The sequence below is a fragment of the Saimiri boliviensis genome, chromosome 7 (assembly GCF_048565385.1).
Source record: "Saimiri boliviensis isolate mSaiBol1 chromosome 7, mSaiBol1.pri, whole genome shotgun sequence".
In the NCBI taxonomy this organism is placed as follows: Eukaryota; Metazoa; Chordata; class Mammalia; order Primates; family Cebidae; genus Saimiri; species Saimiri boliviensis.
This window is the reverse complement of record NC_133455.1, coordinates 54315505-54340963: the sequence shown is the minus strand read 5'-3', so window position 1 is coordinate 54340963 and position 25459 is coordinate 54315505. Positions and strand designations below refer to the sequence as shown.

General features: G+C 36.1%; 1 protein-coding gene across 9 annotated transcripts in view; it reads left to right on the top strand.

The window, feature by feature from the left end:
• The window catches only part of NAV3 (neuron navigator 3), an 850089-nt gene that overhangs the window by 656812 nt on the left and 167818 nt on the right, over nt 1-25459 (top strand). For 8 of the 9 annotated variants that reach the window (XM_074402523.1, XM_074402524.1, XM_074402522.1 and 5 more), the window contains one exon: nt 7033-7148. In XM_074402523.1, coding sequence (XP_074258624.1) covers nt 7033-7148 — 116 coding nt within the window. Of the gene's footprint in view, nt 1-7032; nt 7149-20160; nt 22034-25459 lie in introns of those variants that run through there. The other variant, XM_074402527.1, reaches the window with a different exon arrangement.

The following is a 25459-nucleotide window of genomic DNA, read 5'->3' as shown; positions in this document are numbered from 1 at the left end:
TATTCTCAATATGTTTTCTTATTTGGTCAACTCCCCTGAATTGAACAAATCTTCCATCCACACTAGATTTCTGTTCACTCCAACATTTTCCTGGCCTTGGCCCTGGCTGTCACCTGTCTGCCTCTTCGGAATGAAGGAAATAGGAAAGCACGCACATTACTGGTTTTTGAAAGATATGTGCTTTTCTTTCCTTTTCGTTGGGTTTATAAACAGGAATTACAATACCATTAGTTAATGTTTCTGACTCAAATTAGTTCTACTTATGTCTACACTTGTGACCCTATCTATATCAAGATGAATACATGGGGGAAATATTTCTTGAATATAAATCAATATGCAAACATTCATATTTATGACATTAAAAATTAGAGGTTTGATAGTGTCTAGGATTTATTACTGAGTTCCTTTTAGTGATCAGTACATAAAGAATAACATTTAGGTTAGACCAGTAGGTATATCACATTCAAAGACAGAATGACTAAGCTGTCTGTTAGTTAAGGGAATCTCAAATGCAGTAAAATACTCAGGTCAGAGGCATTTTGGTGGAGTTAAACTGTAGTGTAGTAGTTAATAGATAACATTCACATGCGGCAATGTTCAAGTGCTGGTTAAGCATCTATCAGATTGTTACCTAGGACAAGTTATTTGACCTCTTTACACTCCAGTCAGGGCGACAGAGTGAGACCCTATCTCAAAAAGTAAATAAATTAATTAATTCTAGGTAAAGTGTTTTTACAATGTTATATCACATAGTTTCAGCAGGTACTCATAACATGATGACCATTTGTAAATGCAGAGTAAGATTGTCTACACAGGACCATGTTGCTGAAGATTTTGAGGGAGTATTATGATACCTATTTTTTCTTTTTCCAATTAATAGGAAGCGAATGCATTATCAGTTTATGTGGAAACAGAGAATGATGCCACTGCAATATTCACTGTATCTGTCAAAATGTACTTTCTGTTTAGAGAACACTCTTGATTCTGAAGTCTTTATAAATTGTTTCATGAATCAACTCAAATGTTTTTATTTTACTGGTACAAAGTATGCATAAAAATAGAGGATATGTTGTGAGTCTTCAGATATTTAACTGAATTTCTTTGATCATTTCTATAAAAGCTACATCTTTACCAGTTGGCATTGATTGGTCCTCTATAAACTGGAATTAAAATCTAATTTTGATGTAACTAATTACGAAGTGAAAATACTAGAGAAATGAATGGCTTGTAACATTAGTGGATATTTCTGGTCCCATTTACATGTGAATATAAACCAAGAATGACATCTAAGTCCTTTTTATAATGATGTGAAGTTTACCTTCACCATGTTCCTCTCAGTGATCAATCCATTTCCATATTAATGCCAATGTAGATCACTCATATAGTGAAGTTGATGGAAAATACACCAGAGAAATTAAATAAGAGTCTCTTGTGACTTAAACTAAAAGACAAAAAAGAGTGAATCAGCCAAAAATATGCACTGCCACATTAATAAAGATTTTAAAAAGGCTTCCAAGACATGACTGAGCTGTCATAAGTAGGAATACACATTTTTTTAAAAGCATGTCTTAGACAGGGGGGAGTGGGAACTTAACCAATGGAATTAAGTATAAAGTATTACATACTGAGGAAGATAGCCACAAGTCAGCTCCTGAGGAAATTTTTTAAAGAGCTGTTTGCTTTTAGTAAAGCAAAAACTATACTGCTAAAATTCATTCCGAATTTTTCTTTTATTCCAGATTTTCTTAGAGGGAGATAGAATGTTTTTGTTTGTTTTTATTATTATTCTATTTTAAGTTATAAGATAAATGTGCAGAATGTGCAATTTTGTTACATAGGTATACACATACCATGGTGGTTTGCTGCACCCATCAACCCATGATCTACATTAGGCATTTCTCCTAATGCTACCCCTCCCCTAGCCTCCCACCCCTGGACAAGTCCCAGTGTGTGATGTTCCCTTCCCTGCGTCCATGGGTTCTCATTGTTCAACTCCCACGTACAAGTAAGAACATAGTGAGAGCATGTGATGTTTGGTTTTTTGGTCTTGTGTCATTTTGCTGAGAATGATGGTTTCCAGCTTCATCTATGTCCCTGCAACGCCATTCTTTTTTATGGCTACACACTATTCCATGGTGTATATGTGCCACATTTTCTTTATCCAGTCTATCATTGATGGGCATTTTGGTTGGTTCCAAGTCTTTCCTACTGTGACCAGTGCTACAATACGCATACATTTATATATGTCTTTATAGTAGAATGATTTATAATTCTTTGGGTATATACCCAGTAATAGAATTGCTGGGTCAAATGGTATTTCTGGTTCTACATCCTTGAGGAATCGCCACACTGTCTTTCACAATGGTTGAACTAATTTACACTACCATAGCAGTGTAAAAGTGTTTCTATATTTCCATATCCTCTCCAGCATCTGTTGTTTCCTGACTTTTTAATGATTGCCATTCTAACTGGCATAAGGTAGTATTTCCCTGTGGTTTTGATTTGTATTTCTCTAATGACCAGTGATCATGAGCCTTTTTTTTGTATGTTTTTTGGCCGCATAAATGTCTTCTTTTTGAGAAGTGTCTATTCAAATCCTTTGCTCACTTATTGATGGGGTTGTTTGATTTTTCTTGTAAATTTGTTTAAGTTCTTTGTAGATTCTGGATATTAGCCCTTTGTCAATGAAAAGATTGCAAAAATTTTCTCCCATTCTGTAGGTTGCCTGTTCACTCTGATGATAGTTTCTTGTGCTGTGCAGAAGCTCTTTAGTTTAATTAGGCCCCACTTGTCAATTTTGGCTTTTGTTGCCATTGCTTTTGGTGTTTTAGTCATGAAGTCCTTGCCTATGCCTATGTTCTGAATGGTATTGCCTAGGTTTTCTTCTAAGGTTTTTTTGTGGTTTTACGTCTTATATATAAGTCCTCAATCCATCTTGAGTTAACTTTTGCATAAGGTGTAAGGAAGGGATCCAGTTTCAGTTTTCTGCATATGGCTAGCTACTTTTCCCAACACCATTTATTAAATAGGGAATCCTTCTTCATGGCTTGTTTTTGTTCAAGTAACATGGCCACAAACATTCTGGCTTCTGTGACAGCTGTTGGTCTTGTTCTCATAGGAACCAATTAGTACTGGGCTTTAAACAAATATTTCAGTGAAATGCTTAATGTGACTCAGCTTCTGGAAGATGAATCTGTGAATACAAAATCTACAGGACTAGAGGTTAACCCTAGCTCCCAGCCAGTTCAACAAGGTGCTGTGCCTCTGTGACAGTTCTTGGCAGGCAGCCAGTCAACGTTCCCTGGGGTCCACAATTTCACTACATACTCTCCATTTAAACCTGTTCAGCAAGTAATAAAAATCCTTAGAACACTTCAGAGGATTGTGTTTCCCTTCATTCAGAGACAATAGCCCAAGGAAGAGGTCTGCAGGGGTAGAGTAGACAACAGTAAATGAAGCCAGGTGGAAGGACAGACCTTAGCAGACTTTAGAAATGAATAGGGAGGGAGTGTCAGGAGATGGAGGATTATCAAGAAACTGGAGTCCAGAAGAGAAAGAAGCAGACTACACAAAGAGCAGATATACTTGCTCTTTTAATATTGACCAGAATTTCACATGCTTCAACAGAATGCCTTTTCAGTCTTTTTGTAACAACAGTTGATTTCCCAATTATTTTGTAATGCGGGCATTTTTTCTTATTTTTACAGATGAACAAACAGGTTCAGAGAGGTGAGGTAACTTGCCAACATCATATGAGCTTATAACTGTTTCGTGATGGAACCAAGTTTTACACCCAAACTCAATATTTTCACACATATGCTACTCTTTCTTGCATATGCTTTACCCTCCAATAATTCTGTTTTACTATTATGGCTAATATGATTTATTCATATATTTATAAAAAATTTGTTGACGGAAACTTATATTCTGACACAAGACTGGACACTGGGGATACAATGGTGAGTTCAAACATGAAGAATGGGGTCTAATCTGGGAGTTAAATGTTAATCAATTAATTACATTGATCCCATATCACAAGACTATGAAGTGCTGTAAAAAATAGTTCCAGGGAGTACTAAGTACCAAGTACTTATAATTGGAGACTTTGCCTAATCAGTGAAATTAGGGAGGATTTTTAAAGAAATAGTCACTTGAGCTAAGACATGGAGGGAAAGAGTCAACTGGATGATGTGGGGAGGGAAATACTCAAGTGTAAAGACCTTGTTTAGGCCAGAAGCCATGGGAAGTGGGTAGAAGACCCTTGTGGCCACAGGAAAAGACAGGAGTCTTGTGTGAGATGATACTGGAGACCATCATCATCCCATGGGTTGCACAGGACCGAACCATGCAAGGTCTTGTGAGTTCCATTAGGGTTTCACCAGAGGGCTTTGTGAATCAGGACCAGGTTTATAAAATATTATGACTTCATTTCTTTAAATGATCGATCTGACGTATTTTTGTGACAACCAAGAATAAATGTCAATTAGACAGTCTTTATACGCATCTGGAATTCAGAGGAAAGTGCTGGGTTAGAGTTAGAATTTTAGAATTTTAGAATTCAGGCATAAATAAATAATAACCAATATAATGAATATGATTGAGATCATCCAGAGAGACTATAGACAAAAACTAGAAGAAATGTAGGATGTTCCTTTGCTGAACTCCCAAGTTTCTGCTCTCTGTATCCCCACTTCTTTTTCTGTTACCCAGAACCACAACATTTAATGACTATGTAAAGAAAAAAATAAAGTGAAATCCACAGAATATGGGAAACATACTGGAGAATTTTTGCCGTAAAAGCCAAGGTAGGACAGTTTGATAAAGGAAGGAATGGGTCTACTGTTCTAAATGCTGCCAATATGTCAAATGAGTTGAAGACCAAAATATCTTTTAAGTTTAGCAACTTTGAGGGTATTTTTTCTGGCCTTAATGGCATATCTTATAATCACTTGAATAGTATGTTTTCCTTCTTAATTTTGTTATGATCTTTGTATTCAGTTTTAAGCTAGAATAAAATAGGAATAGTCTGTCAGAAATTATTGGAGGCCAAGCCACAACTTTCTATAGGAAAGTTTCTTGCATGGTTCTTTCTTTCATATGTTAATTCACATATATAACACATACATCCATACATACAACATGTAGTTCTCCATACTTTCTTAGAACCTAAGTGAACTTTTCACTTTCTAAGCCTGTCAGTTAAATATTAACTATTTTAGATAACAATGATTACACTTTTTCTCTCAAAAACTCAAGTTTAGAATAGAAGCAAAATGTTAATTAAACATTGATTCAAAAATATAATGAATTTTTCATTACACACAAACATTCTTTGTAAATATTCTTAAAATAGTAAATATTGAAAGGTCACTTGCCATAGCCCACACCTGCTACTAGAAACAGGGCTCTAAGTAAGGCAAATGAGATGTATATAAAGAACACAGTTCACTGTGCAGTCCTATATTATATTAGCTTGCCTTCTGTGTCTTAGTAGTTCATACTGTGAACATTTAAAATGTGTGTTAGTTTGGGTCAAATATACATTGATTTTGAAGCTGCATCAAATAGAAAGTGTATCTTAAAACACTTCTCTGTGCATAAAGGGAAGAAACAATTCATGAAGTAAGGTTAGAATATCAAAAGTAGGCTAGGCATGGTGGCTCATGCCTGTAAATCAGCACTTAGGGAGGCCAGGGCAGGTGAAACACCCAAGGTCAGGAGTTCGAGACCAGCCTGGCCAACATGGTGATACCCCATCTCTACTAAAAATATAAAAATTAGCTGAGTTATAATCTCAGCTACTCGGGAGGCTGAGGAAGGAGAATCACTTGAACACGGGAGGTGGAGGTTGCAGTGAGCCAAGATTATGCCATTTCACTCCAGCCTGGGAGATGGTGTGAGACTCTGCCTCCAAAAAAGAAAAAAAGAATATCAAAAGTATTGAGGACCTTTGTTGAGTACTTCTTTTCTTTCTTTCTTTTTTTTTTTTTTCAGTAGCCAATTTTTTTAATTGTACTTTAGGTTCTGCGGTACATGTGCAGATCATTCAGGGTTGCTGCATGATCAAACCAATGGCAAGGTGTTTTGCTGCCTCCATCCCCTCGTCACCCACATCTGGCATTTCTCCCCATGTTATTCCTCCCAACCTTCCCACCACCTGCTGTCCCTCCCCTAGCCTCCACCAACAGACCCCAGTGTGTCATGCTCCCCTCCCTGTGACCATGTGTTCTCATTGTTCAACATCCACCTATGAGTGAGAACATGAGGTGTTTGATTTTCTGTTCTTGTGTCAATTTGCTGACAATGATGGCTTCCATATTCATGCATGTCCCTACAAAGGACACAGACTCATCGTTTTTTGTGGCTGCATAGTATTCCATAGTGTATATGTGTCACATTTTGCTTGTCCAGTTGATTAGACAAATGTTACAACTTAACCACACACATAAATTCATACCCAGGTACGTACATAGACAAATGTGAAACAGATGATATGAAAGGTATTTTTAGGAATGAGAATTTGTTTCTGGCTGACTTTACTTGTTCTGAAATCTTGGTAATTAAGTCATCATAGTTATATATATAGCCCAGAGCAAAATTATTTATTTTTACATATATTTTATATTTTAAAAATATTTTATAAAATTTTTATGTAAAAAATAATTTTAGGTATGGTTTTAATACTTTATTCTCACAAAAACATAATTTGTCCATATTTCCTCTAAAATAGCAAAAGAAGTTGGATCCGTTTAAATATTTTGCCCCCAAATTTTAACCAACTATCGATAGTTATAAGCTTCCATATTTAGACAAGTCTAAGAAATCTAATTAAACATATCAATCCCACTTAGGTTATATATGAAAAATAGTAAAATTCCCCTATACATAGACAGGTCTTGAACATATTAGTCATAAAGAAATACCTTGATGAAAAATTTGTAATTAATATTTTCTTGTACTGTAGAACTTCCGCTTTGATGAGTGACTGGTGTCTATAATTACTATTTCTTTCTATTTCATGGTTAATTTCAGGGCACATTCAGAAAATGAAGGTACCTCTTTACCATCGGCTGACTCCTGTACCAGTCCTACAAAGATGGACTTATCATATAGTAAGACTGCTAAGCAGTGCCTGGAGGAGATATCTGGTAAGTGACCTCATCAATGCATAGGTCAAACCTAGGAGTTTCTGTGTTCTGTCTCTAAGACTTTTTATTAAATTATGTTTGTGGTACACTGGTTTTTTATGCACAGATGGACTGTGTACATCTCATGCTTCAGAAATCTTTAGATATTTGGCTATTCTGCTTAGGATGATCTCTTTGTTACTCTAAAAGGAACGGTAGTCCTTTCAGAAGTGAAGGTTGTAAGTCATTTTGCCCTCAGTCAAGTTGAATAAAATCCACGAAAACCTGAGTAATACATTTGGAGATTGAAAATAAACTAATGATTGACCATGTTTATTCTCTATGGCTAATTCAGCCTGCTCTGTCATCAATTCTGTATTGTTGAAAACATTTCTACAAGGTGGTTTCAAATGACTATTCCAAAAATCTCTAATTAGGAAAATATTTTATTATATATTGATGATGTAAAAAAAATACATACCCCAGACAGTTATCAGGTTTTTGGTGATGCTGAGCCTGAGAGCAGTGTTTTCTCTAGGGTCCAGTAAGCCTAAGCATATATGGAAGGCATCTGGTATAATTTCATTACATATAGATCTATATTCATGAGAAATAAGTAACCTCCTAGCCAAATACATTGCCCTTAAAGGGTGAGAGATTTAAGAGTACTTTATCTGTTCCTAAGTATAATAATGCATGAAAGTGGAGGTATGTCTGTTGTAACAGTAAATCTCTGGCTCTAACCTTGTGTATTCACAGCTAAATTCAGATGAAGAAAACTAAATAAATTATTTAGCTTTTAAAAATTATTGTGTCCTCCAAATACTGAAAGTATAAGTATTGCTATGAAGCTCATGATGACTGTATCACAAATTTGGGGGTGAAGAAACTTCCCCACTTTGGCAAAACTGAAAAACTTTTGGCAAGCATTAGACATGACTGCATTATCCTGCAGTGGATATTGACAACATTTACAGAACAGCATCCCAATGGTACCTTTTGGAATCAACATTAGTTGATAACACTAGGCATCAGAGGTTTCATATGGAGATTACAACAAAGGGCCAGTACTAGGTAGGGGTAGAAATGGTAATGCCAAGGCATAGATATGCGGATAGTAACTGTAGATTTTTCAAATACATGGGGGATGTGTTGACTTTGCATTAACTCTGGGTAGTACCATCATCAAAATGATGCTATGTGTGTATTATGACCAGATTTGTATAAAATTATCATGACATGAAGATGTGTATGCCTCATTTATTTTTATACATAAATGTCTTCAATATGCATATTAAGTACTAGAGCTCAAATCTGTGGGAGAAATTAATTTAGTAGAGTTCAAATTGCAGTTTTATGTGAATTTCACCAAGGAACACTGTTTTCAGAAACTAATATATCACAGTATATCTGATTGAATAAATAGTCCATATTTGATTTTTTTCTCCACTTTCTTATTATCTACCATTTGATAACTTTTTCATTTTTCTAGTTGATATGTCCTTTAACATTCTGATTTTAATATAATACCTGAAAGTCAATATAAACTAACAATTAAAATAATAATTTAATGGATTTATTAGAGCATAATATTTTGCAGAAATAATGAATTGTTTACATAAGATCATAGATTTCAGTCTAAGATTTGGATAAGAATACAATAAAAGAAGGAAAACAAAAATAAATGGTGTGAGGAGGCTTATCTAATGGTGTCAATCCCACTATCATCTGTTTAAAATCAGCCTATAGTGGGATAGTGAAAATCTCTCTCAATGCTAACTTGAGATTTCCTGGAAGAATTATGATATTATTTGCAGTTAGTAAGTTATAACTTGAGTACTATAACTGAAGAAATCTAGATAAAGAAATATGAGCAGACTAGTGATAAGATGACTGTGACAAAGAAATTAGATTATGTATTTTCATCATTTTAAGATTTTAGTTTATGGATCACTGTCACTCTTTTACCATTTCTGCCTTAGGTTTTAGTGACTTTTGTATCTACATAGATGCTTTTTCTAACACCTTGGCCTCTCCTCCCATGGTCTTGTCTTACAATCCCTCTTGAGCTTCTTATTCTTGTGATCATACCCTAGATCTAGGCATCATCAGAAACTGCAACTTCTCTATGACCTCACTTTCCTGCACTGCAGCCTCACTGATTATAAACTCCTATCATTTCAATATTCGTTTTCTTCCCTGACCCCAGCAATGATTCCACTAGGATTTCTAATTCATTGATCCTACCACTTTTTACTGTTCCACACCACCACTGCATATTTTTCTTCTCTCCTTAGTCAGCTAAATTCCTGTAATAAGTGAATGTAATTTTAGTTTTATATACTCTTAATTCCCTTGACTCTCTCTCACTTTATTGTACTCATTTGATGTAATCATGACCTGATTACATTTAAATCTCCACCTATTCTATACTCACAATGAATGAACCAGGAAAAAACACATCACATGTCAGTACAACTCACTTTACATTCTTGACCACCAACCTCAAGTGAGTATATAATCCTCCTGCAGTCAGTCATTCTATAATTTTTACAGCTTTTTTTCTCAAATGTCCAACATCATCTGTCCCATCCTTTCTCTTAACTGATAACCTTGATGTGTACGTCACTTAAAAAAGTAAAACAAAAGGAAAAGTTCACAAACCCCTGTTATTACATCTACCCAAGTATAACATTTATACCCATTTAATACCTATTTACTCTGCTTTTTTTTTTTTTTTTTTTTTTTTGAGATGGAATTTCACTATTGTTACCCAGATTAGAGTGCAATGGCATGATCTCGGCTCACCGCAACCTCCGCCTCCTGGGTTGAAGCAATTCTCCTGCCTCAGCCTCCTGAGTAGCTGGGACTACAGGTGCGCACCACCATGCCCAGCTAATTTTTGTATTTTTGGTAGAGACGGGGTTTCACCTTGTTGACCAGGATGTTCTCAATCTCTTGACCTCATGATCCACCCGCCTCGGCCTCCCAAAGTGCTGGGATTACAGGCGTAAGCCACCACGCCCGGCCTACTCTGCTTTTACTTGGATTACTCTCACATTTCTTTAATAGCTACCTCCCAACCAAATCACTTTTTTTCAGCCCATGGGATATTATCATTTCTCCAACCTTAATTTTAAAAAAAAGACAACTTCCCTTGACCCCAAATTTGTCTTCAAGTACTGTTTCCATTTATCTCCTTCTCTTTACGGCACACTATGGAAAGAGTAGGGTTCAGTCACAGTCTCTTGGGCTTTTAGCTCCACTTCTCCACTGGAACTTCTCTTATTGAAGTCACCATTAATGTCAACATGGCCAAATCCAAGGATCAAGCCTCAGGCCTCATCTTACTTCACCTTGCAGCAGCTAGTTGTCCTCTTCTAAGAAGGTTTCTTCCTTGGTGCTATAGTTTGGATACAGTTTGTTTGGCCTTAGCAAGTCTCATGTTGAAATTTGATCCCTGTGTTGGAAGTGGGGCCTCGTGGGAGGTGTTTGGATCCCAGGGACAGATGCCTCATGAATGGTTTGGTGCTACTCTCCTGGGTATGAGTGAATTTTCACTCTTAGGTCCCACAGGGACTGATTGTTGAAAATAACCTGGCACCTTCTCATTCTCTCGTTTATGCTCTCACCATATGATCTGTGCACAACAGCTCTCCTTTGCCTTCCACCATGAGTGGAAGCAGGCTGAAGTCCTCACAAGAAGCAGATGCTGGAAGCAGTTTCTTGTATGGCCTAAAGAACAGTGAGCCAGATAAACCTCTTTTCTTCATAAATTTCCCAGCCTCAGATATTCCTTTATAGCATCACAAATGGACTAAGATACTTTTTAGGGTTATATATCCCCTTTGTTTTCCTCAAACCTTCCTGTTCCTTCTTGATCTCCTTTTCTAGTGATACTTTTTTTCTTGATTATTTCTTATGATTTAAATGATGCAGGTCTCTGTTTGTAGATTTATCTGACTATAAATGCTCCCTTGGTGATTTTATATTAATACGATATCATGATTTTAAATTTCATCTACATTCTGATGGTTAAAAATGTCTCTCTCTGCTCTAGTTCTTTCTACTGAACTCTGGACTCAGATATCCAATCGTCTGCACAATCTTTCCACTTGACTATCTCATAGACACAACATATAGTATATCCCAAATTGAACATCTAATATTAACCTAAAAAATTGTATCCCTCCAAAACTCTTTACCCAAGTCATCTCCATTTTGATTAATAAGAATTTCATCCTTCCAGTTGTCCAACCCTAAAACCTTAGCCTTATTTATGACTCCTTTTTAATGCCTCACATCTGATGCCCTGATCTTCTATTCGTTATAATATCTTGTTGACACCAGAAGTATTGTTTTCCATTTGAACTCAGAGACAAATGGTGCATATCAATCAACTTTTGGGATATTTCTCAGTATTTGAACTCTTGCTACTTTTGTCAGAAATTCAGGAACTGAAAAAATTTAGATGACACAATATCTAAGTAACTATAACAAGTTAAGTACTGAGATACCCTAGAATAATTGTGTTTTCAAAATATAGCTAGAATTTGCCAGGTCTCCTTTTTTCTACTTTTATCTGTTTTATTAACTGGCATATTACCAATGGTTAATTAGTACCTAGGTAGCACTCAATAAATGCATGTAAAATGAAATTAATATAATGGACATAGCATTAAAATGATAACTACAATGAAAAAGGGACCTAATAATTTTCAGGTGAAATCAATAGAAAAGGTAGGAACTATACCTTTGGCTTTGGAAGGCATTCAGAAAATAATCACAGTGAACTTATGATAAATTATACTCAACTAAAGGGGTTGATATAAATAGGAAACAAAAATTTGCTTTTGGTTATGCCGTCACTGAATAATCAAAGAATATGAGGAAGAAAAGATTTAGTCATTCTGTAGAAGCAGTGTGACAGTTCAGATGCTCTCCCTGTTGCTCTGCGATTTGGAAACAGTAGATTAAAAAATGGAAGAAGGCCATGAATGGTGGCTTGTGCCTGAAATATTAGCACTTTAGGAGGCCAAGGCAGGAGGACTGCTTGACGTCAGGAGTTCAAAACCAACCTGAACAACATAGTGAGACCCTATCTCTACAAAGAAGGAAAACTTAAATTATTCAGACATGGTGGTATATAGCACATGTGTATTCAAGTCTACTCAGGAGGTTGAGAAGAGAAGATTGCTTGAGCTCTGGAGTTCAACACTGCAGTGAGCCATGATCATGCCACTGTACTCAAGTCTGTGTGAAAACCAAACAAATAAACAAACGAAAAAGCAGGGTGGGGGGCAATGGCGGAGAAGAAGGACAAATTTGTAACACAGGTTGAACATCCATAACTTAAAAATCCAAAATTTAAAAGGTTCAAAATTTATAACTTTTCGAATGCTGACATAATGCCATGAGTGGAAAATTCCAAACCTGACTTCCTGTGAAAAATTGCAGTCAGAATGCAAGTGTACAAAATGGTTTATTCAGCATTCTCAGGACAAAAAATAGTTCCCCAAGCCTCTTTTAGCTTCTATGTATCTTTTTCATGCACACCCAGATTCCCCCACACAAGCACACCCACAAAGGGTAATACAATGGCACGTGTGCAGAGTGGATATGCCAATGGCAGGTTCCCCACAATGCCCCACATTGGGCCAAGAACTATATGTATTAAACTGTTATTTGTTTGGTTTTTGTTTGTTTGCTTATTTTTCACTCTGTTGCATAAAGATATTGTTGAAAACGTCAAAAAGTCCTGAAGATACCCCATATGGCTAACAGTGATAAGAAAAAAAGGAAGCGTTTATCTTTCTCTATAGCACAGAAAGTCAAGCTGTTGGAGAAACTAGACAGTAGTGTAAGTGGGAAACATCCTACAGAAGAGTATGGTGTTGGAATGACCACCATATATGACCTGAAGAAACAAAAGGATAAATTGTTGAAGATCTCCATTGAAAGTGATGACAGAGTTAACGAAAAATAGAAAAATACTGTATAAAACTAAAAATGAAGATCTCAATTGTGTATTGAAAGAGTGGATCCATCAGTGTCACAGTGTGCACATGTCACTTAATGGTATTCCGATGGTGGAACAAGGAAAGATCTTTCACAATGAACTGACAATTGAAGGAAACATTCAATAGGCTGGTTGTAGAAACTTAAGGAAAGACGTGACATTAAAATTTTAAAGCTTTGTGGTGATAAATAGTAAAGACATTCATTGATGTGTTTGCCAAGATCATTGCTGATGAAAATTTGACTCTGGAACAAATCTTTGATGTTGAAACAACACCAGTTTTGATGCCTCAGAAAGATACCCAGAAGATGAGACAGCCCCTACAGGAAGTAAGGATGCCAAGGACAGAATAACTGAGTTTGGATGTACTTATGCAGCAGGAACCCATAAATAAAAACTTGCTGTGATAACCAAAAGCTCATGTCCTTGCTGTTTTCAGGGAATGAATTCCTTACAGTTTATTATTATGCCAGCAAAAGGGCTTGGTTCACCAGGGACATATTTCTGATTGGTTTTACAAACATTTTGTATCAGCAGTTCTTGCTCACTGCAGGGAAGCTGGACTGGATGACTGCAAGAATGTATTTGATGATATTTATTCTACTCATTGTCTAGCTGAAATTATTGTCAAAAACCATGTTTATGCCATGTACTTTCCTCCAAATGTGACATCACTAATTTAGCCAAGGGACCAAGTTATCCTTTGATCAACAAAGAATAAATGTAAAAGACTTCCTTAAATAGCATATCTCTACCAGTGAACAGAGGAATATGTGTGGAAGGCGTTCAAAAGAAGTTTAGCATGAAGGATGTCATATATGCTGTGGTTAAGCTTTGGAATGCAGTAACTAAAGACATGGTTGTACCTGCCTGGTATGACCTCTAGTCTTCATCTGTGTTCAGTCGATAATGAACCGTGTAGTGACTTTGAAGGATTCCATATGTCAAATGAGAAAAACAATGATGTCTGACCCTACATATGCAAAACAACAACAACAACAAAGAACCTTTCAGAGTCCATTAGTGGGCTGGAAGAAGTGGATATCAAAGAAATTTTTAACATTGATAATGAGGCTCCAGTTGTTCATATTGAACAATGATAACATAGCCAAAATGGTGCTGAATGGTACTGTGATAATAGTAATGATGAAGATAACAGTGTTAACTCTGCAGAAAAAGTGCCTAGAGACAGCACGATGGAAAAGCATGATGGTCTTAGAGAAGAACTAGAACAGTGGCATTCACTACTGAACAATAGATTCTGCCAGTCGATAAAAATCAGATATTTCTAAGGCAAAAACTTGTTAATGAGGCAGATGACTCTAGAGGAAACATTTAAAAAAGCTACCCAGCAGAAGGCCTCCTCCATCCCAGGGGAACCATTTACTGGTCCAACTGTTTCTAGTGTTTCTTCTCACCTAAAACAAAACAAAACAAAACAAAACAAAACAAAACTAAACAAAACTAAACTAAACTAAACTAAACTAAAAAACACATACAGTGTACAGTAACCTTTTAATCCAAACACAGCATTGAATGTAGAGTTGGAAAGCTTGTATTTGTTTGTGGTTGCTGTTGTTTCACAGCTGATACAGATATTCTGGCAGTGCTACTGTGTTGCTCAGTGGCCCTGAATACATTATTTTTTCACTGTGTTTATGCCATATCACATTTTTTACTGGTAATTACTTATGTATAACTAATTGCAATAAAATAATTGTGTATTAGTAGCATATAAACTCAGTCAGGAATGATGACGATGCCACAAATCCACAGATTGTCCACATAGGTAACTGAGATAGAAACACCTTTGATTTCTGATGGTTCAATGCACACACACTTTGTTTCATGTACAATTTTTAAAAAATGTGTAGAATTACCTTCAGGTTATGTATATAAGGTGTATATGAAACATAGGTGAATTTGAATTTGGTCCCATCCCCAAGATGTCTCACTATGTATAGGCAAATATTCCAAAATCTGAAAAAATTCAACATGCAAAACACTTCTGGTCCGAAGCATTTCTAGTAAGGGATATTAAACCTGTAATAGAATAACCCTATAAAAGAATGAACCTGTCAGAATTCTAAAGCTCATGAGATGTTTTCTGTATTAACGATGCCTCTCTTTCTCAGAGTCTCCATCCCTTTCTCAGTTCTTGTCTTTCTGACTTCTGTGGTTGCCACTACATTCTGGATGCTAGTGAAACCACAAACCACATAAGCACCTGAATGTATTGCTAGGCCCTAGCTCAGAGTGGCCCATAGAATATCCCTTCCATGATTGTTTGAGACGTGGAAAGAGAAATGTTGTAGGAATTGGAAAAAATAAATTTTGGCCTCTGTGCTGCGATTAGATTATTTAGCTGTTTGATTTGTTCCTTGGTTCCCTTTTCTGTGTAGTGACTATGATGATGCTTAATAAACTCAGAAGATTGTTGTGAGATATGGTATTATTCTTCCATCAGTCTTTTCAGTAACTATCACCTGGCATCCTATACATACCAGGCATCTCAAAATTTGGAAAACAAATGTGACAAAGATGTGAGCTCTCTGATGAAAGAGTAAGAAACAAATAGATAAAATGACACCACAAATAAGCGAATAAACAGGCATGTGAAAACAACTTAGTTGTAAAGAGTCATGCAGAACTTAAAAGAAGATCAGACATGTATGTTACAGAATTCCAATGAACAAAGAAATTGTGGAATAACATTCTGGGAAGAAACAACTTCATGAAAATAATTTGAAAGAAATTCTTCTTAACCTACTATTTTCATTAGTTTCTTTTTGTAAAATTGTGTATTTCTCTTAAATTCACTGGGGTTCTGGTAGTTCTCTGATTTTCTGTAATCTCAAGCTTCAATGCTCTTGTTTCTGTTGAACTTTTATTGCTCATGGTTGGTGTAGGGGCCTCAATGAGGAATAATTGTGTCCTGCTCCCCAAGTGAAATGGCCCTCATGATATAGAATTCTGATGAAGTTAGTCTTGGCAGGGTAATATGCAGGCTTTATAAATTTATTAAGTCTATATAATTTTGGGAAGCCTGAAAAGAATACAGAAAATAAAATGTACAGTGTCTAGAAAGGGGTTTAGATGAGTTAGGAGTTCTATAGCTTAAGCTCTATTAGTTGGATAGTAAGCCTACCTGAAAGTCCTGGTGTAGTTTTGTGTGGCCAGTGTCTGTTGCCCCATCTTCTCATAATAGCACCTTGATTTTCTTTGGCGATCATTCTCTGCTCATGTGATCCAACTGAAATTGACCTAAGTAGAGCCAATCAGAACAATCTATTTATTTATTGCAGTGACTGTTTGAGGACTGAATGTGTAACCGGATTCAGTTTGATCAGAACAAGTAAGACTCAATCTCAGGACTTTTCCTGAAGTTGTTATACAAGAAGTGGACTCTTTTTCTGCTAGACCTAAAACTAATATAAGGAAAGCTTGGAGCTGCTTGCAGTGACCCCCACCCTTAAATGAAACAAACACAGAGGAAACAGGACCTAAATCAGAAGAGACCAAATTCAAGGTCATTGTTGGAAATGTCTGAGCCCCTGAAAAATCCACGTCTGAAACTATTTCTCCTCTACTTTTGAGTTACGCAATCCAGAAAAAAATCTTGTTGTGCTTATACAAATGGGAAAATCATTCCTATTGCATGAAATACAAGGTGCATGACATATAAAGATTTATCATATTTGCTGTACTATTAAGGAGCAAACTTGAATGGTTCACAGTGCAGATGTGTTAGAGGGGTTTGCTAAGTTAGTGGGAGAGCTTAGCTGCTTAAATTTTCATCAGTGCAGTAACTCACTTGATATTATGAAAATATTGTCTTTGCCATTAAATGGTAATGAAAGTTTAAAAAGATAATAAATTATGGTTTGAATATAAGCATCAGAAATACATGACACTCAATAAAGTAGTAAGCATCAGAAATGCATGACACTCAATAAAGTAGTATTTTTCAATTTCAATATCTTCATAAGTCTTCATGTATATCTCCAATATTTTTAAGTAAATGACTTAAATTTGCTTTTGCTCATTATGCTCTTTGTGAGGAAGCCTAGTCATATTTACCCAATCTGATGATGATAGAGCTAATAATTATTATAGTCAGGTAAAACATATTACATAATTTTTGGCATTGAGCAAGTAGCTTATTGCTTCTTGTCTTTCCTCTAAGATTCATATGATGACCTCAATATCACAGTGCTGGCTGAATTAATGGTATAGATTTTACTGCTTTGGCTTGAGTTTTGGTCTCACATTCATTGACAGAAAGAATTTGTCCTCAGAGGCCATCCCTTTCATTATGTGCCAAGAGATTCTGCCAAATGTAAAGCAAGCCCAAATTTTCATCCCACTGGCACTCAAGAAAGTTTTTTGGTTTTTTTCTATAGGTTCACATTTGCCCCCTTTTTTTTGCATAAGACTATCCACTAACATGTATAACGTTTGTTTAATTCACTTCTTAACCTTTATCTGGAATTTATATTCAACTGACAAATGTTCATAGATGCCAGACTGGCTCAATATCAATAAAAGTGGTGTGTCATTTGTAAAACGGTAATACTACAATTATTGGATGAGTTCAGGAAACCATTTTAGAAATAAAAGAATTTAGGTTAAACAGAAGTTATATAAGCAAATGGTTACATGTGCTTTTACTTACTACCAGACGTTATTAAATAATGGAAAATATCTGACACTTACAATCTCTGTAAATGATCACTGAAATTGCCTTTTCTTGAATGTTTATAAAAATTAAGATGATCAAGCTGGGATAATTCAAATCAGCTTAAGTCCTTTGCTTAAATGGCTACATTATAATTATGTTTACTAAAGAGCTAAAAAGCATTCCATTCTAGCACATTGTAATGGCTATAACTTATTTTAGGTCTTGGCAAAATTAGAATGATTCACGTTTTTCCTACTGACTGGGCGTATTTGTCTCCTTTGCACTGCAACTTCCTCCTCCTTGTATAACATACATTTACATGTGTGAATACAAACAAATGTAAAAATGTCCATATATGAATGTACACCCAAAGCAAGCAGGATGGCTGTCTCTAGAGAGCAATAAGTGGGTTCCCCACAGTTTCTCAGGGTACATGTGGACTGATGTAGTTCCAGGACAAACCTATTATAAGCACAAGTTAATAACAGTATCTTTAAGCAAAGAAACAGAATCCACCTTTTGATAAGCACTTTCTACAATCCCCTCCTTGTTGGCTCCATTGGACTGAGTCTACCCTTTTCAGGGTTCACCCATCCAGAAGGATTAAATTTCCTGTCTTATTGAATCTGGAAGAACCATGTGATTTAATTTGACAAATGAAATACAAGTGGAAAAATGACAAGAGCTGTTGCTGAGCAGAAGCATGAGAGACATTGCTTTATTCTCTCATCTCTGTTTTCCTTTGGTCCTGAAATCAACATGTCCCAGACTGGGGCTATTCTTTCAGCATGGTTGTTAGAATAAAGGATACTGGGATGGGGTGACAAGAAACACAGGGTGGACATTAATTTCAGCAAAAGTACATCTTCGTTTTGGATGCCCCTGAAATTTCTAAACCATTTGTAAATGCAATATAACCATCTAAGTCAGGATTTCTCAATCTTTGCACTATTGGCATTGTAAAAGGCATAATTCTGTTTTCTGTGGGGCTGTTTTGTCATTGCAGAATGTTTAGCAGCATCATTGGCCACTTCCCCTTAGATGTCACCACCACACCCACGGTTGTGACAACAAAAAATGTTTCCAGATATTGCCAAATGTCCCTTGAGGGGAAAAACCATCCCTAGTTGAAAACCACTAATCTCAGCATGGTAGTTCTCAACGTAAATTTTCAGAGCCAGCCATATCTGGAAATATGTTAGAAATTCAAAGTCTTAGGACCCTCCCTGTTGAACTGAATAAGCAGTTATATGGCTGGGGCACAGCAAAGTGTGTTTTAATAAGTCCTCCAATTGGTTCTGAATATATGAAGCTTGAGAACTGCAGGTTTAAACTGATTGATATATAAGAGTTTTAAATAAGGAAAGGGCATAAATACTGCTTTTATTTACATACGAATAAGGTCAACTCTTTTGATATATAAAGCATTAGAATTCACTTTTTTGTAAACCTGTAAGGCTTTAGGGTGTATTAGCATATACACTAGTGTAATAAATGTTAAATAAATTGAAATTGCATAATTTGAACAAATTTCACTATGGTCTCAGAACTTGGAAATTCACTGAGTTATAGTAACTCAAAATGAAGAAGAAAAATGTTCTGCTTAGGAATTCCAAGGGAAGTGTCATTTTGATCTTCTAAAAATATTTTACAAAATTATGTTTTTAGACGCTTAACTGTCAGTTTTAATGATCTAGTACTTGTAACTACATTTTATTTAAGCACATTTTATATAAACACAATTAGTTTTCAAAAAGTGTAGAATTGAGAACTAGTATCAATAATTCACAGATTTCTTTATTGCAAAATTTTGCCACAAATGATTGCTGTTATGTTCATCTAATTTCCTTTGGCATGTCTATAAAATGGATCTAAGTCTGATCTACCTTGAAAGGTGGGGCATAAGGAATAATTAACTTTGCAAATTAAGTGGTTATTTGTGAAGTTATAGGCAATGCATATTATAATGCTAATGTATATAGCTAAGAGATTGGGTATTTCGCCTAGTTGAGATTACCAATAGGAGGCAGAAAATCAGAATTAATTTTATCATATTCACTCTGAAAATGATGAAGGCAATATTTCTGCATATTTCTCTACTTTCCCTCATTTGATAAAGAAAAAAATCCCTGTTTTTCTGTTTGTGGGCTGAAAATCTTCAAAGTTAAATACTAAAAAGTTTATACTTTGCTTCTTAACTATAAATGGTACTCGTGATTTCTGCTATACTATATATTTGTTTTTAAAAGTTTCCTAAAATCAGAATTTTATGGTGGTGGTATATAGTGACACAGTGACACAGTGCAGCACATTTTAATATTTTAAAAAATTAAAATATTTAAAAAGTAAGAGCTGATGATGCTGTGATAGGCTTATGAAATAGACTTGGAAAAATGCAGTATCAAAAGACACAATGTGCATGTTGTGTTATCTGTGACATTATTATGTTCCACACACTTGACCATAAACTTTCAATTGTATACTTTGAGTCAAAATATCAGCGGAAAACCCTTTTAGGTTATCTTTTTTCTTTTCCTTTCATGTTTTTGCAAAAGATAGTAAGAAATCTTGATTTTTATGTCACATTAGGATTTTACTAAATAAATTCAAAATAAAAAGCCTTTGACTTTGTTCTTTAAAAGATGAGGGGAAGTCTTTCCCTTTAAAGCTTTATCTCCTAGTGGGTGGAGAGTGTCATGCTTCATTTTTTAGGTCCTTTACACGCTTGAATTTGATTTGTGCTTTTACAGCACAAATCCCAACATTCAGAAAGGAGATCTGCCTGCTTCAGCTGCCTGCAGCTACAGAGAATTAGTCTGTCATTCTCGGCATCGGGGAGTGTGTGTTGTGTATGTAAGTGAATGTGTGTGTGTGTGTCCGTGTCTGAGATTGGGTGGCTGAGAGTCATTTAAATGTGCATGAGGTTAATAGTGGAACATCTCATACAGGCTTGGCTCGGAAACCTGTGGCATTCTAGGCTGGACAGCCGTTCCCGTGCCTCTGTTTTAATTTAGCAGGATGTTTGCTGCCATGGCAGCCAGCAGCATCCACTGCAGCAGCAAGGAAGAGCCATAGATCTGAGAATGCAGGTGGAATGCTAAAATGCAAGCGGCTCCTGCAGGGCTGGGCTTCAGTGCTTAATTCCTGCTCTTCCTGGGCTCCTATGGGGAGGCTGTACTTGCTGCAGGGTGTCAGCTCATTAGAGTTAAAGGGTTACAGACCTAGGTCAGTTAAGGGCTGGTGAAAGGCAGGGGAAAAAAAGAAAGCAAAAAGCAAGAGAACTCAGCTCGTGCTTCACCTTCTCGCGTTTCGGAACACAGAAGGAATAGAGGGAGATGTGGACCCATCCTCCTGCTGAGACATGTGATTGGATGAAGACGGGCAAATGTAGTTGGCTTCCTGGACTACTTTTCAGCTGGAGGAGAGTCTTTGGTGAACTCTTTTCTGCTTCAGCTACATTTGAGCAAAATATTTGTAAGTATTGCTGATTAGTAAAATGATGTGTCAAGCTAAATTGTGGACAAACCATTATATATACCACATCTCCAGAATCTTCTGTGAATGTGTGAGCTTGAGCTTTTATTGAAGTGCATGTGGTAATTAAAATCAAACGGATCCATTACAATCACAGTGTAAAAAGACAATATGAAGTGCAATTGAAAGAAGAAGCCACTGGAAGAATCATGCAGCGGCCTGCTGAACTCTCTGTGTTCCGAAGCAAAGAAGTAAGAAGAAAGGGAGCTTGCCTTCAGAAACAAAAGTCTCTCACCAATCTTTCCCTCACCAGTGATGGGGAGAGGAGACCCACGGTGCGCATTTCCAACTGGTTTGGAAACGCTGCCAAGGCCAGCCAGAGAGAAGCCAACTATGCAGAGAGGCGCTCACTGTCCAGGTTTCTCTCCAGGTCTGTGCAGTCCCTGTATCACACCAGCAGCTCAGCCTGGAGCCTCCTGCCTGCTGGGAGCAGCCAGTCAGACAGTGAAGACTTAGAGGACTTGTCTGCAAGAAGAGGCTTAGAAGTTGAGAGTGATGAAGATAGTAGGTCCGAAGATGAAAATGTGTCCTCCAAGTTGAGCAGCATCAGCAGAAGCTGGGCTGAAGAGGAGGGAGAAAATTGTTTGCGGGAAGGGACAGCTCATCTGGATGAGGAAGTGATCCTTACCATGCTGGGTGATCTGGAACAGGCGCTTTACACTGACCTGTTAGGTAAGTCCAGTTTGCTCCTAAAGATGTGTGTGGGATATTAAGACATTTCGTAGTCTCTTTTGAAAGTATTTGCATTTGCCAGGTAACTTTCATTTTTTAGACTGATGTTTAAAAATACATAGTTACATTTTTAATTCCTGTTTCTTTAAATGATTTTATTTTATTTTATTTTTTTAGTAAAACTTAGCTATGAGCAGCACTGGTAAGGTTCATCTGGAGAAAGTAAATTCCAAAAATCTGCTGTGAGCATTATTAGCCTAGCCTCGTGTCTAGGACCTTCTAGACATCCATAAATAAGTGTTAACATTTTAAAACCCCAAACATATTTTTTACCTAGTCATTAATGGGGCTTATTTGTTCAACTTATCTCAAGGTGACCTCATTACAGATATGAGATGAAGAATGAAGGTACTCCTGGGCAAATTTTCTGTAGTGTTAAGTTTTTTTCTGCTGCCTTCGTGCTACCTGTATAGATGGCTTCTTCAGCAACTCATTGACAAGCCCTGTACATTGCATTCGCTCTTTCAGAATTGCGGAGACCTCTGCTGCCTTCTACCTTTTTCTTTCTTTCTTTTTTTTCAGTGCTTGAGAAAAACTGGTTCTTCATGTGCACATTACAAGTATTTAAGCTACTATGTAGATGACTATGAACAGTTTTTGTACTTTATAAACTAGACCTTTTTGATGTCATGACTTTGTAAACTAGACCTTTTTGATGTCATGAGTTTCAGTAGTAACTTCTAGCATAATCTTTAATTAGTTAGATAAGAAGAGATCAAGTGATTCTATAGTTTATGACTAAACTTTAAATGTCAACTTTGCCACCTACCTAAACAGCTAATATATGAACATTTTAGTTATTATTTCTAAATTCAGTGTTCCACCAAAATATATTTATATCATACAGTTTCTTCTTCCATAAGTATTAAACTACTGGTCATATCATATTTTATGTCAATGTGTATTTCCACAAAGGACTTCATATAGTGCTCCTTACATTGAAAGAAATTAAACCTTGCCAGTGATCTCTTTGTTTCTGATCCATGAAACTAATGCTAAATGCAGGTTTGTTTTTATTCTTAATGTAGACCCTCCTGTTACAAGATGTTTTATGAGGATTTCTGGATTCTTTTAGTGAGCCAGCTGTAGAAGAAGAAAGCTTAGACAGATAGCAGAGGCAAATATTATTCAATTTTTCATGTCAGTTTGGTTTTAAAAGAGTAATGTTTCCACAGTTGTTAGAATAGTGGTTTCTGAATCTGAATACACCAGGTGCTCTAACACTGAAGATTTACTTTTGCACCATTGTATGATTTCTATGATGAACTGCTTCTCATAAAGGGCTATGTGCAGCACAAAGGCAAGAGAAAGTCTTAATCTTTATGAAGCTTTTTTTCTTTTTTTGATCCTCTGGAACTGTAGAATCAGATCAGATAATATTCTTTTGCTTTTGAAGTGGTATCATTTATCTTGTTCTCAGTATTTTTTAAGTGTTAGCAAAGATATGAACAGAGTGCAGCTCCCTAACAGTATTCATTGCTTACTCAGTTAAATTATAGCATGCTGTGGGTGGATGTATATATGACATGTGCCTTTTCGTGCATACATAACTTGGAGCATTATTGTCAGAGGGTAACCTCTCAGAAGAAGCTGGTATGCCTTGGCTTTTCAATAGGAGCATCTGCTTATTGTATATATGTGATTATTCTCTTTTATGTTTTTTTTCCTACTTATGCCAGTATTCAAAAATGCAAGGGAAAAAGTAAGGGAAAGTTTATTCAAATAGCTGTGATAGGAATAATCATATCTCCAGATAATGAAGCATCTGATGCAATTCCCTAAATAATGATACATGTTAAGTTGTTGAATATAACTACACCCACTGCACACAGGAATTTCAGAATTTCTGCCACGTGCTTAAATAGGTTCTGCTTATGACTCAAAATGGCCTCTTCCAAGTTAGTTTTTAGGTGGAGTTCCTTGAGTTTAACTCTTTACTCTTAGATATTCTTCTAAACCAGACAGATTAAGGTTTGTGCTATAACTGTATAGGAGGATATTTTAAAAGTAACTATAAAGCTTTTGGCCATATTTTGCTATTTGTCTCCAAAGTGTCAAGATTAACCAGAGGAGGGGGTTAAATTTTTTCATCCAAATCACTATAGAGGTCATCCACAAAACTGGAGTTACTTCACACAATAAACCACAAAGCTGTACACTAAATAACATTTGTAATATGGATGGAGTAGAGGGCATAATTCTCTGAGAATAAAGTTCATTCATATAGACTTGATTTTCTATTAAAATATGGCAATGCTGGCAGTGTTAATTACAATGTGTATAATTAAAGGCTAAAAATTAAGAGCAGGATCACAGATTAAATGGTCTCTCTGCCACCAAATAGTAATGTAGAAGTACCAAATTGACACTGTTATTTTGTTCTCTACTCAATCCCTTATGAGCAATGAGAAAGTACTTTGCACTAAAGTTAAAAACTCAAGTAGATTTCAGAACATACCATTTTGGAAAATGTGTGGAAGTCATCTCATTGTATTTAACACATAGGAAGCCTCTTTCAGGAATAATGGTTGACTTTGAGATTATGAGAGTAGGAGGAGACACAACATCATTGTGATTAAATACATTTCTCATCTGCAGTTTCTCGTAACTTTTACTGTTACTAATGTTTAATTTTAATTGTGCTTTTATTTTTGGAATTTGCAGTTGTTTTTGTCTCTTCCAAAGACTCTGGATCTCATTCAGATACAAATTTACAGGATATTTAGGACTGTGCAATCAGTCTTTAGGGGGTTTGTAAGTACACTTAGTTTTATCTTGCCTCTTGCAGGTCATTGAAAACATGTACTGCAATAAATTCTGGTTTGGGTATTATCTTTCATGACATGAATAAGGCAACAATTATTTTTTGCTCAATAAGTGTTGGGAGGAAAAGGTCAATTTGTCTGACTGTCATGAGGGGTGCAATGTGATGAGTGAATGTCATGATGAAAAAACACCTAAGGAATGAGGGAGGCTATGGTTCTAAAACATGATAGAAACCACATAAACAGTTCAGTTAGAAGAATCCAAAGATCTAAGATAGCTGTTGGGTCGAAAAAAGAAATTGAAAAGGAGATGAAGTAGATGTGAAAATACTTTTAGTGAAACGGCAACATTCTCAAAATTAATATAAAAAGTGGAATATAATTCAGATATCAGTTTTAATATTTCAGTTGGCAAGTGGTTGAGATGCAGCTGGATTACAACTTAAAAGTTCTCCTGAGGGGAGGGGGGAGAGGGAAAGGGACAGGAACCTGTAATGGTGTGTTCTAGGAACCTGTATGAAATCAATTACTTTTACCTCCCCCAACCCACCAAAAAAAAAAAAGGTCATCTCAACATACTGCTTCTTTCATGAATTTTTAT